The 12,450-nt window shown below is 38.3% G+C and overlaps 1 protein-coding gene across 1 annotated transcript in view; it reads left to right on the top strand.

Annotated features, from left to right (window-relative positions):
• Positions 1–12,450, top strand: part of GPR158 (G protein-coupled receptor 158) — a 124,763-nt gene that overhangs the window by 21,487 nt on the left and 90,826 nt on the right. The window contains exon 2 of the mRNA XM_072412708.1: positions 958–1,063. Coding sequence (XP_072268809.1) covers positions 958–1,063 — 106 coding nt within the window. The remainder of the gene's footprint in view (positions 1–957; positions 1,064–12,450) is intronic.

Here is a 12,450-nt window from a genome sequence, read left to right as displayed (position 1 = left end):
AACACAACCCCAAATTATCAAATCTTAATTTCTCAGTGGAAACACAACAATCCCAGCAATCCCAGCTTTGTGTGCTGAGAGGAAGGAATTCCCACCCGCCTGGGTGTGAGTTACGTCATCCTACTACAGCCAATCAAGATGACCAAAAATCTTTCGTAAGAAGAGAAGGAAGATGGCGGTACCCAGTGTTGGAACACAGACAGGTGAGTCAGCCAGGTTTAGTTCCTCTCTAAAGCAGATCAAAATCCTCCTATCTATCTTTAATTGCCTTGGTGCTATACATGTGGTCCACTATGACACCAGACATTTGAGGGCTTGAAAGTGAAAAGTCAATGTAACACAGTGGCAATGGTGATAGCATACCTTGAATGTAGCATGCACTAATTTATATACACATTTATTGTTATATAACACCACCTACTTTTGTTGAAAATTCTGAAGTTTGAATTACTTAATCTGTCTCCTGCAGGTGCATGTATATATTGAAGAACAGTGTGTCCCTTTAATCATTTATCTTTTAAAAAAATAATAATATAACTAACCAAGAACTTCACCTTTCGCTGTGCTGGATTATCACACTTGTTTGTGTGCCAGTTTTATCCTAAAAAAAGCACTGACCCCCCCCCCACAAAATTCTACAGGACAGTTCCCTCAACTTTATGTAGAACAATGCAAAAAAAAGTTTAAAAAATTCACAAGGAATAATAAATATTTAAAATCTAAGCCTGTAGCCCATTCCCACAGTCCATTTTGTTTTTATTGTTGTTGTTTTAATGTTTAAAATGATCCAATTATGTTTTTTGGCTTACACCAGGTCCATATTTCTGGAAAAAAAATAATTTTGTATCATTGTGTGTAATTTTGTGTGTTGTGGAGTATTGTATATAGCTCTAACATACACAGATTATATTAAAATGCTTACTGTTTTTTAAAATAGTTTTTCTTTTTGTCTTCCAGGGGAGTCCTTAAAGTGGATGTGAACCTGCAAAAAATAGACATTGACCAGTGCTCCAGTGATGGATGGTTCTCTGGAACCCACAGATGCCAACATAACAGTTCAAAGGTATGGAACACAGTAATACATTGTAATGCATTGTTACAATATGACATGCAAACTGCCTGTAATGCTATCCAGTGCCAGCCTGTATTTTCAAAAAAATGGTCAGATGTCTTGGTAAAAGTATTAAAATAGCTCCTTATTTTATCACTATGGAACATGGAGGCAATATGCCCCAAGGAAGAATTCCACCACCATCTCTTGCCTAAAGCCTTTTGTGTTGCTACCATTGATTAGGACAGGCATGGGCAAAATACGGCCCATGGCCTGTATACGGCTAATAAGGTTGGTTCTTCGGCCCTTTAGGTGGTCTGCAGCTCTGGCTGGTGCCATCCCGAGCAGGGTCAGGAGAAGGACCCCACTGGTGGGGGCGCACTGGTCAGAGCCATGAAACACGTCCCCCGTTGCGTCCCTGTGTCCCTGCACACAACCCGCCCACTCTCCCATCACAGGCTCAGATCTGCGATAGGAGAGTGGCCGGGGTTATGCCATCATGATGTTACGTTCAGTAGCGTCATGCTGGCATAACCCCTCTCACTCTCCCATCGGCCCGGCCCCTCTTTCAAATTTTATATCAGATTGTGGCCCCTGACTGAAAAAGTTTGCCCACTCCTGGATTAGGATGTTCCTGCGTGTCCTTGGTGTATACATTAAGTAAGCTGCTTAAAAATACCCTGTAGTCAGAAAGCTAAATACGTGGCTCAAATACTTATACACAAACTGCTTTAGGGATTAGTAAATGTTTGTAGCAAATTTTGTAGTCTGGACACACCTGCCAAGCAGCACAGTTAGATGGCTGACCCAATTTTTCATGACTGCAGTTAAAATACAGTCTGGTCATTAGACAACCTGGTATTGGAAAAACTTCTGTGTGGGGTATTAGAGGAGGACTTTTATTAGGTGTTCATATTAGTTCCATGTAAATATACATTGAATTATTTGCTTTTATGATAGCTTGAATAAACACTGTTTTTTTTTAAATCCTTCTTTTTGACCAATTACACTTATGTAATTACACTTTTGTAGCTTTGTAGCCATGCATCCCTTTCTCTTCAGTCTTGTACTCGCATGTTATCTATCCAATGGGATATGATCCTCAAAGCAAAATCTTCTAACTCATGCATATACTAAGCACACATTTAAACCTACAGAGACTTCTTGTTCCATGCTCTAGAGACAAGCAGCTCTAAAGGTCCCTGGGTGATATCTTTCCTGATCAGGGACAATAGTACTGGCAGTGCTGTTGGCACACACAATATGGAAACATTGTCTGTTCCTGCTGCCCTACAATTTAGATAACATTCAAAACAACGTCTTGGTAGACAGTGCACACACCTTCTGATGAAAAAGCAGGTGGTTCCAAAAGATATTATAAAACAGAGATTTCCAGCACTACAAATGTATTTATGGCAACATAAGAATAACACTGAATCTCCGTATCAAAGGTGCAAATGAAGCAAATGAGAGGTGTAGCTGCCAGGACTGGCTGTCTCGGGGTTGTACCATATAGAAAAGCATACAACATGCAGCAATTTGAGAATTTACTGTATAGATTAGCATACAGATTGAACTGGTCTAGAGTGCCTACACCACAGTGTAAATAATGAAGGAGTCCAAACTATCTAATGTGAAACAAAACATACGGAGTTCAGTGCATTGCTATGTAACATGCAGTGTCCTGAGATCTGCAGTAAATAGGGTACAGCACCATGTTTATAGTACTGTGGTCCAGAGTACAGCATGATGTGCTCCCACAGGGTGCAAGAAATTATATATATATATATATATATATATATATATATATATATATTTATTTATGATATATCAGTGCTCTCCCCAGCACAACCTGGCATTTTTCAGCAACCACTGTTTTTTTTGGGTCACAAGTTGAGTCACAATACATAGGCCAAGGCCTGCCTACAATGTCTACCAACCCAGCCTAAAAAAATTTCTGGGCAAAATACTAACACAGTATGTAGATTGTGTCATACTAACCTCTTCCTCATTAAAGCGCAGACACCTCTCTCCTGCACATGCCGGCAGTTCTGACTCTGGGCGTGCCTACGCTAGCATGCTTTATCAGTGTCACCGGGCAAACAGGAAATAGACTCCTAACCATCCATGGCTATTTAGCTACCTCAGACACAGCACGCTGGTTCGTGCAACGTGTCTCCACTGGTGCCGAGCCTCTAGTTCTGTTGAGTTAGTTCCTGTACACCTGTTGGCTAATTCAGTGCTTTCTCTATCCAGCTCCTGTGTTAACCCCTCATTGTCCAGTCCCCTGGCCTGTGAGCTGACTTCTCTTGCTTGCTGTCTGCCTTGATCCCGGCCTTCCTAGACTATTATTCAACTTTGTGGTTTGGTACCGTGTTTTATCCTGTTCACCCTGGTGTGCCCAAGGACTGCAACCTGGCAGTAACCAGCAGCGCAACATCCTCATCATCAGAGGCTCTGGAGAAGATCTGGTTACTGCTTAGACTCTGCGCCTTGGCCCTTCTCAGGATTCACACCATTCCCATGCAAGTCGTAGTGCCCCTAGTGGCCCCGTCTCCCCAAGCGTGACAGATTGGACCAGTTCATCCTAATAAAAGCCCCTTTACACTGCACAGATCATTTTAAAGGAGGTTTTGTTTTAACACTTAGTGATAATGCATCCCATTACATTGATAGTCATTGGAGAAAAACCCCCTTAACATTGTTGGTCAGGTGAGAAATCCCCCCTTTAATGGTGGTCTGTCCAAAATGGCACAGGTGGTTGATATACATAGTAGGGTTTTCAGTCAGTCTTGGCTGTAGCAAATATCATGTTTGAGGACAGCAATTATGGTTTTTACCCTACAAATTGGTGTTGGCAGTGGGCATGCAAGGTAGGACCTGATGTTGGCTTTGTCAAATGCAGATGCCATATAGCTGGGGAAAGTCATGCCAGTTTGTCTACACCAAAATAAGTAAGTAATATCATTGTATACCAAATATCTATTTTGTTGAAAGCAGTGACAACAATTTGATGCCACTTCACATTTTTATTCAACTTTCAAAATGGCTTTTGTATTGCTGTTGTGCTGTGATGCTTGGTGACGGACTTACGCAGTTACTTTTTTCTTTAAAACTGTTGTCCTCCACTGTGTATATATTGTATATATTCCACTTCCATATATTGTATTTTACAATATACATATTATCTTGAGTTTCCCTGCCAATCTGCAAAATCTCAGCAAGAAAGTATAGAGAAGGACAAGACCAGAGTTCCAACAACGGAGCCTTTAGACAACCTTTGGCATGCTGGGATCACTTACTGTGGCGCAGAACATTTTCTTGCTTTCTTAGCTTTTCTTTGAATATTGTTAAAATGTATATGAGATGATATTAAGATGCAATGTGGGGTCATTACCAATATGGAGAAATCTTTACTCTAAATTCTAAAGGCAGGTCTTTATTGCCTAAAGGTAGATTTGGCCCTTGGGGCGGGGAGCAAACACTTGCCCTCATGTCCTGGGTTCTGGATTTAATATACCTATGGAAGGGCTGTTACTTTGACAGGACCTAAAAACCAAAACAAAATCATGTTTAGATATGCCATGCCTGTCCAATTATTTATTTTGCTACAGTGTATATTTATTACCTTGAACTCAATGTGATGTTTGTGAGCCTGGTGCTTTATTTTCCTCTGTGGAAGCCATCTAATTGTATTTTCCTCTTCATGCACAATATATGTTACTGTCGTTTCTTGTTTTTTGAGACTAATTAAACCCAGCATGGTTTAGGATTCCCGTAGTGTCTTTAAGCTACAGAAACCAACAGAACAAGCTGACAAGTTCAACTTTCTTATTAGGAGCCTTTGAATTTACAAGCTGCAGCTGATTATATTTTAGGAATAAAGGCTCAGTCCACTTAAAACGTATATTGGAATTCCTGATAAATACTAGCTATGCAACCACCAATTAGCAGCTTTTATCTCCAAGGGACCAGTGGCAAAATCCCCATACCAAAGTTTTCCGCTCTCAGTTACTTACCATGAAAAGTCAAGAAGGTGACAGAGACACCCTCAAAGAGGGCATGGAAGATATGCCAAGCTGGGAACTCTCTTTATGGTTACCTCTTCTCACTATTAATCTTAAAGTAGAATGCTAGGCAAAAATAAGAAATAGTTAGCAATGCTCACCTCCAATCTGAAGCTGTACTCTGTAGTAACTGCTTTTCACTAGTGGATGTCACCAGCCTTAGGTGCACCATTTGGTGAAACGTCATTGTGGCAATCTGGGCTCACTCCTAATGATGTACTTAGTGCAGAAGTTAGAACTGTCCACTACCTGGGATAAAAATATTAAACAACATCATGAGACCCCTAAAGAAGACCCTTATTTACATAATGTTTTGGTTATAGATACACGTGGACTTAATAATTCTAGAGTTTACGAGTTAGATGTCCTCAAGCTGAAAATACAAGCTAAACCTAAGCCAGTGCTTCCTCACTGGGGTTCCTCCAGAGGTTGCTACAGGTTCCTTGAGTTTTGTTCTTCTTAGGTTATTTTTAAGTGATAGAAACATTGCCCAAATGTCAAAGCCTTGTAACTAAGAGAAATGGAAACTGGGTTCTGGGTTTTATGTTGTTGTGCTTACTTGAACTATGAACTGGAAGTATTTTATTTCCTGCATGTGTCCTCCACTGTGGTCCTGCTGTTCTATATATAACCAGAATCATCTGTTGCTTGTGCAACATTAGCGTAAACGTCTCTAATGCTGGTTTATTAGATTCATGAGGCGAGTTGACATTAGGATAGGTTGAAAAAAAAAATGTTTAGCCAACTTAAAAAAATTGTAAAATTGTGTTCCACACCCTTCTACCGGTAAATGATCCTGTTGTTCCAGTTGGAACCTCAACCCAGGCTGTACATCGAGCTTTACCCTTAACCTAAGCAGATATTAGGCCCATCCCTTCCTGATACTCCTGATAAGACTTTTTCAGGTATCACAAGATCCTTGTACTGAGATATTTTAGTATTTTATCCGTATGATGTAGTTTTGGATGCCAAAGTGTTATATTTTGATATTTTGAACCTTTAAGTGTGATGTGGCTTTCTGTTATGTTTCATGAAATTGCTATCCTGGGACATCATTAATTAGCTGAATTATTTTAGGCCAGGCAAGGTTTATTTCAAATTGTTTCTTAGGTGTCACCACAGCGAGATATGGAGTAGGACCAATAAGGTTATATTAAATTGCAAACTTCATTAAATTTGGTTATGAGTGAATCAAAAAAGAGAAAAACTTATAATAAACCTATAAATTAAAATATATAATAAAAACATATCCAAGTTAAAAAGCATAGCCTCCATTCATATAGCATATTATTATTGAAAAGGGTAAAGGCGAATAGTTGCAACCAAGTCACATGATGACATTTCTGGATAAAATGGCTGTGCGAAACGCTATTGTTGTGAAGCGTTTTGCGAGTAATCTGCTTCTTCAGACTAGATTTTAGCCACAGTGCTTGTATGTTATGCACTATATTACAAACATTATTATACAGTACTATTATAATTGTTATAAAATATTGTAAATTCAGAGTTGCAACTTGAAAGGGTATAGACCAATACCTAATTTACTGATATTTATGGTTGGAATAGTCACCCCATTGAACTACTTATAGTCTATCAAGTGAGGTTTATCTCCATTAAAATCCATAATTTGTTAGAAATATGACAGCTGTATTCTGAGTACATTAGAGGAACAGCATTAATCTGTCCCCAAATCTCTTTTAGTGATCATATGGGCTGTAGAATAATCTGGTAGCTTTTTGAATTTATTAATTAGCTAAAACCATTTAAAACCAGCCATTAGTCACCTTGCATAACCAGACAAATATCAATAGCTTGACTATGTGGTCATATTCTAGCAAGGTTGTGGAATCATTTTTACCTGGGACGTGTTGCCATGGAAACAGGTCTCTCATGCTATAGGAAAACATCATCATCTGCAGATTGCACTGCTCATTCAGCAAAATAAGGTCAGCATCAATTTAAGAATTAAGCTTGACTGAATGAATCATATGACTCGGGAAACATCAGTGAAACATAAATAGCAGTTATCTATAATTTCCCCTCTTGACATTTTGTGTATTTCCAAAGCTTTCTTGCATTTCATCTGAATGTATCATTAGGATTAAATGGTTTGTCAATTAATTCTGCTTTCAAGATAAATGACAATGTCATATAAACATGTACATAAAACTAGAGTTGAAAGATTTTTAATTAGCAAGAAATAGCGTTATAAACCATTCCAGCAAAAAAACATTTTAAATAAAGTGTAATGGTTATGAGGTTTATTGGTTGTTTGTGCTAGTATTAGGCTTCAGTGGTGAAATTTTAAGGGTATGGGAATGCCCCCATCTCAAGCTGTGGTTTTTGCAACCTTTTGAGGAATAAGTACAGCTATGGGGCTAAGCCTATAAATTCTGGCTGATGCTGGATGATGTTGATGACGTGTTAATAAACTCATCCAGGGAATTGTTCCAACTGCTTTAGGGGATTGGGAAGGACTTCTTGTTTTCTACCAAGGAAATATAATTTGACACCGATATCCAGGAAGTTTGTTTTGCCTTTCTTTAGATCAAAACTGCAAGAACTTGCGAAAGACTGACATTAAATTATCTGTCGTTGAATTATTCTGTAGGTAGCCATTTGGGAATGTTCGTGTCCTTGCTCATTTGGCTGCAATAGGTATTGAAAAAGCGTAGATATAAGGAATTGCAATACCTACTGTTGTGCATTTACAACATTTTTGTTTTAGTTTAGTTTCATGTGCACCCTTTGGTAAAGCAGCAGCTCAGCTCCTTCTTCCCCTCCCATTAGTAACCCAGCAGCTCAGCTCCCCCTGCTCCCCCTTCAATTAGTAACTCAGCACCTCAGCTTTACCTGCCTCCCCCTTCCAGCTGGGGCTTGGTAGCTCAACTTGTCTCACTCTCCACTCCCAACTGTGACTCAGCAGCTTAGCTTAACTTGCACTGTTCCATTAGTAACTCAGCAGGTCAGCTCCTCCTGCCTCCCCCTAAATTTGTAACTCAGCAACTCAGCTCTCTCTGCTCACAGCTCCATTAATAACTCAGCAGCTCAGCTTCCCCTACTCCCTACTCCCTGCTGTTACTCAGCAACTTAGCTCAATCTGCACCCCTTCCATTATTAACTCAGCATCTAAGCACCCCCTGTTGCCCCTTCTATTAGTTACTCAACAGCTCATCTAACCCTGCCCCCCTCCCCTAGTAAATCAGCAGCACCGCTTCCCCTGTCCCTCTTCCAGTAATGATTTAGCAGCTCATCTTCCCTGAGGTGTAAACCCTAATGCAACTATTCTCAATAAGGGTGCTCCAGAGCTTTCTGAGGTTTCTTGAGCTGATTGGCCTTTTATTTGATAATGCCTGCATATGGCCAACACCACTTGGTGGCTTTCTAACCACTAATGTACGGGGGGGGGGGCATTCTTTCCACTAGCCACCAAATTAAAGGTTTTTTTCTCTTGAGAAAGGCTGCTCAACGTTTGTGTTTTTCTTCTAAACTTTGAGACATGAATTGCTGTACTTTGACTGAGTCACACTGACAATGATTAATGTTTTATATCTGAACTACATTATTATATGTTTTAAGGCAGCTCTGATTTTAATAAGCTTGAAGTTTCTTCAAATAATCATCTTGCAATATATGGAAAAAAATGAAAAAAACATACATAATTGCCTCACCATTGACTTTTAACTTAGGAAATTTCATCTTATTAAAATTTGATGCACCTTATTATTTTTAAAGCCCTTCATATAATGTATATATCAGTCAGTTAGGATTTTAATAAGCTTCAATTTTGTTTAAAGGAAAAAGTTAAGATTGTAATTTACAGAAAATGACAGATAATATTGATCTGGATTGTTTGGAGATCCATATGAAAATGGTGTTTTCTGTAATTTATACGAATTCTGTATGCAATCCTGTTTGTTGGTGTAAATTAAGTATTGCTGGAACTAAATTTTAAAAATTGAAAGACCCTTTGTTGTGCTTCTAACCCAAATCCGCCTATTCTGCAAAAAAAAGTCTATACATCTATAAAAGCATGAAATATTTTTGATTTATGAGGCTACATATATTTTTGTCCTGAAGTGTCATCAAGAAAAGATTGATTTGGGATCACAGTCTGTGTATAGTGCACAGACTGAACGCTTAATGGGGCAGTTCATAGATCGATTATATATTATGTGCACTTGGGCATACAGTGTGTGTGTATTTATATATATACTGTAAATGTATTACAGTATACTTGTGTTATATACATTTTGATTTATATTGGTAAAGTTTTGTAAAATTTGTGTTATGTGCTTTTTTGTTTATCTTATATATTTAAAAACCTATTGTCTATATGTGATTTGCTATAGCAGCACAGCTGTCTGACCTTCTTTTAGTTTCTTGTTGATAGATTGTGGTCAGACAATTGCTTACCTCTCCTAAATCCTATGATTACAATTCCTGCCCTTCCTCATTTAGGCACAAAGTTTTCAGTGTAATGCAGGAATGTCAGAAAATGTAGCCTGGCATTCATCGTTCCCCCTACAAAAAATTTGACCTCCCACAAGTCGAATTCAGAGATAAGATGAAATAATGTGTAGTGCAGTGTGCAAGCACATTTGACCCATAAAAGAGGGATTCTCTCTACTATTTTGCTTCTGTATGTCGTATTCACTTATCAGCCTAGATGCTATTAGAATTTGCTAGTTCAGTATTAAATTTAGCTGAGCTTTAGAAAAGAGCTTTTGTTTTCCCTAAACAATTTTTGCCCTAGCGCCTTAATAGGAAAATTGTGAGTTTCAGCTAAATTTTATCAACATTTGCTCCGTTCATTCCTACACTTCCTGTCATTGACACATGACACTGGTGTTTCTATATTCTTTTTTCTACTTTAAGCTTTAGTATTTTCTCCTTGTATGTCTCATGTATACATTACAGGCTAGCACTAAGCTTTCTACAACTAAAGGCCAATGACAATATGATCAAGTTCACTGGAACATTTTTAGGTCCCCCATTACAATAAAGGAGAGCATTTTGTAATGACGTCCCTGGACTAACCCTTTAATTTATGCTTGCAGTGCACAATATACAAGATTCAAGGCACATTGTGATATAATATGCATCAGTCATGTCATATATTGTACTGGGTTTTCTGACTAAATTAGTTTCCGAGGTCTCATCTATACATGAGAATGGGTTACTTTATACTCAGCGGCAGAATCTCATTTCAGGTGGGAGGTGGAATATATGACAGGGCCCATTGGGGATATAACGTTGGTCCATACAGAATCTTTCATTTCTGTTCCTTCCTCTGAGAAATGAAAATATCACACACCATTAAAATTACAGTTAGGCCAGATAATAGATCATGCTGCAGTCAGATTCCCAGGAGAGGAGCACAATGTAAATGGAGATCGCTGCCTCTTGCAAGGTCACTGTCATACATTAATGCCACCGTCTGAGGATGGGGGGTGTAATGATACTGTATAGTGTTATAGATTCTAAGTAAAAAAAAATAAAAATAGATGATCATAGACACAAAAAGCAGCTACTTGGTAAAAGTAATAATGTTAAATTTTAATATTGTAAAAATGATTGATAAAATTGCAAAGTTAACGTTAGAAAATCTAGTTAGAGCGAATCTGGTATATCTATTTTTTAGATTTACCATACAAATTAATTGAAATTACTTTACATCAAGCTCCTGCCTTTTATAGCTCCAACCTTCAGGCCTACCATTTGTAATCCTGGAACACCATATCACCTTAGCAGCTGACTTTGGCACAGGAAATGACTTTGCGTAGGTAGGTACCTCCATGGAGGAAGTAAAATCTAATTTGCCAATACATCTAGGAAATTTTACAGCCAGGATGACTTCTTGGATATCATTAAGACCTTAGTTTTGGTGGAAAGCATCTACACTGTGGCAGGCTTACAATTGATCTTTGGACTTGTGCTTGGCATACCAACATAAGCTTGACTTACAATTTAGCCCTTTTTTGAGAGTACATAAAAAAACAAAATAATAAAATTCTGTGAAAATGTGGAATAGGCTCGCTCAGGAAGTAGTTTCAGCAACTAGTACAGATTGCTTTAGGAAAAGGCTGGATGCTTTTCTATAAGCACAGAATATAACTGGGTATCAAGGCTTTAAAGTAAAGATAACAGATACTATTGATCCAGGGAACATTCGATTGCCTCAGGAAATCAGGAAGGAATTTTTTTCCCTGTTGGAGCAAATTGAACCAGGGGTTTTTTTTTGCCTTCCTCTGGATCAACTATGTCCATAAGGTTTTCACCTGGCATATGTTTATTTCCCTTGTGGTTGAATTTGATGGACTTGTGTCTTTTTTTAACCTATGTAAAAAAAATATTGAGGCAAGGAAAAGGTAGGTACTTTTGGGGTGACAGCTGTCTATGAAATAATTTTGCTTCCATTGGAGATATTTTTTCTTACATCCTATTGTTTATTGAAATCGAAAGTAAAGGGGAAATCCTACTTTTGGGTAACAGATGGCAAAGGGACAGGAGTTTTAAAATGTTTGTTACCTGAAACTAAATTTTAACCTTGGGCCGATTAAAATAAAGATAGAGAATATTAGCGCTGATAAAAATAGAGATATTATTGCATCGGAATGTAGGAAAGTTTGCAATTGAGCTAGAAATGATTGCATTGATTGGATTGCATTTTGTAATGGTGGAAAGCACCTACAATGGCTGGCTTTGCACTGGGCTTGTGAGTGGTACCCCAACATGAGAAGAGCAATCCTGCACCTAGCTTCAAAACAGGCAGAGACAAGAGCCATACACAGTCTGAAGACATAAACTCCAGGGAAAAGGTGTAATGTCTTCCATAGACAGAGACAGGTAAATGATCAACTATTTGAATTACTGTTGCATACTACTATATTAATCAAAATTAAGTTGAAATAAATAATGATTGGACCTAGTGTTTCTGATCAGATTCTGGTTGATTGTGGAATGATCTGGAACCCCCAATATTTCTTTTGGTTCCGTAGCTTGTCACAAGTGCTATTTCATTGGGAGGCCCTTAGCTTAGATTATAGCATGCATTTATCATAGTATCATTTTAATGCCCCTATGCGCTGTCACAAAATTGGCATTAGTTTTTTGACCAGATCTTGTATTGATGATGAGAGAGTTGGACCACTACAAAAATTCTTCACTAATGATTCTGAATTGGATTCAGGTCTGGACTCTATAGTGGCCAATTCATGGGTGAAAATGATGTCTCATGCTCTCTGAACCACTCTGAGCCAGATGAATACTGGCATTGGCATCTTGGAATATGCCAGTGCCATAATGTAAAAAAAATCTATTGATGTGAAA

This window comes from Pyxicephalus adspersus, chromosome 5 (assembly GCF_032062135.1).
Source record: "Pyxicephalus adspersus chromosome 5, UCB_Pads_2.0, whole genome shotgun sequence".
Lineage (NCBI taxonomy): Eukaryota > Metazoa > Chordata > Amphibia > Anura > Pyxicephalidae > Pyxicephalus > Pyxicephalus adspersus.
This window is presented reverse-complemented; position numbering and strand designations above follow the sequence as displayed.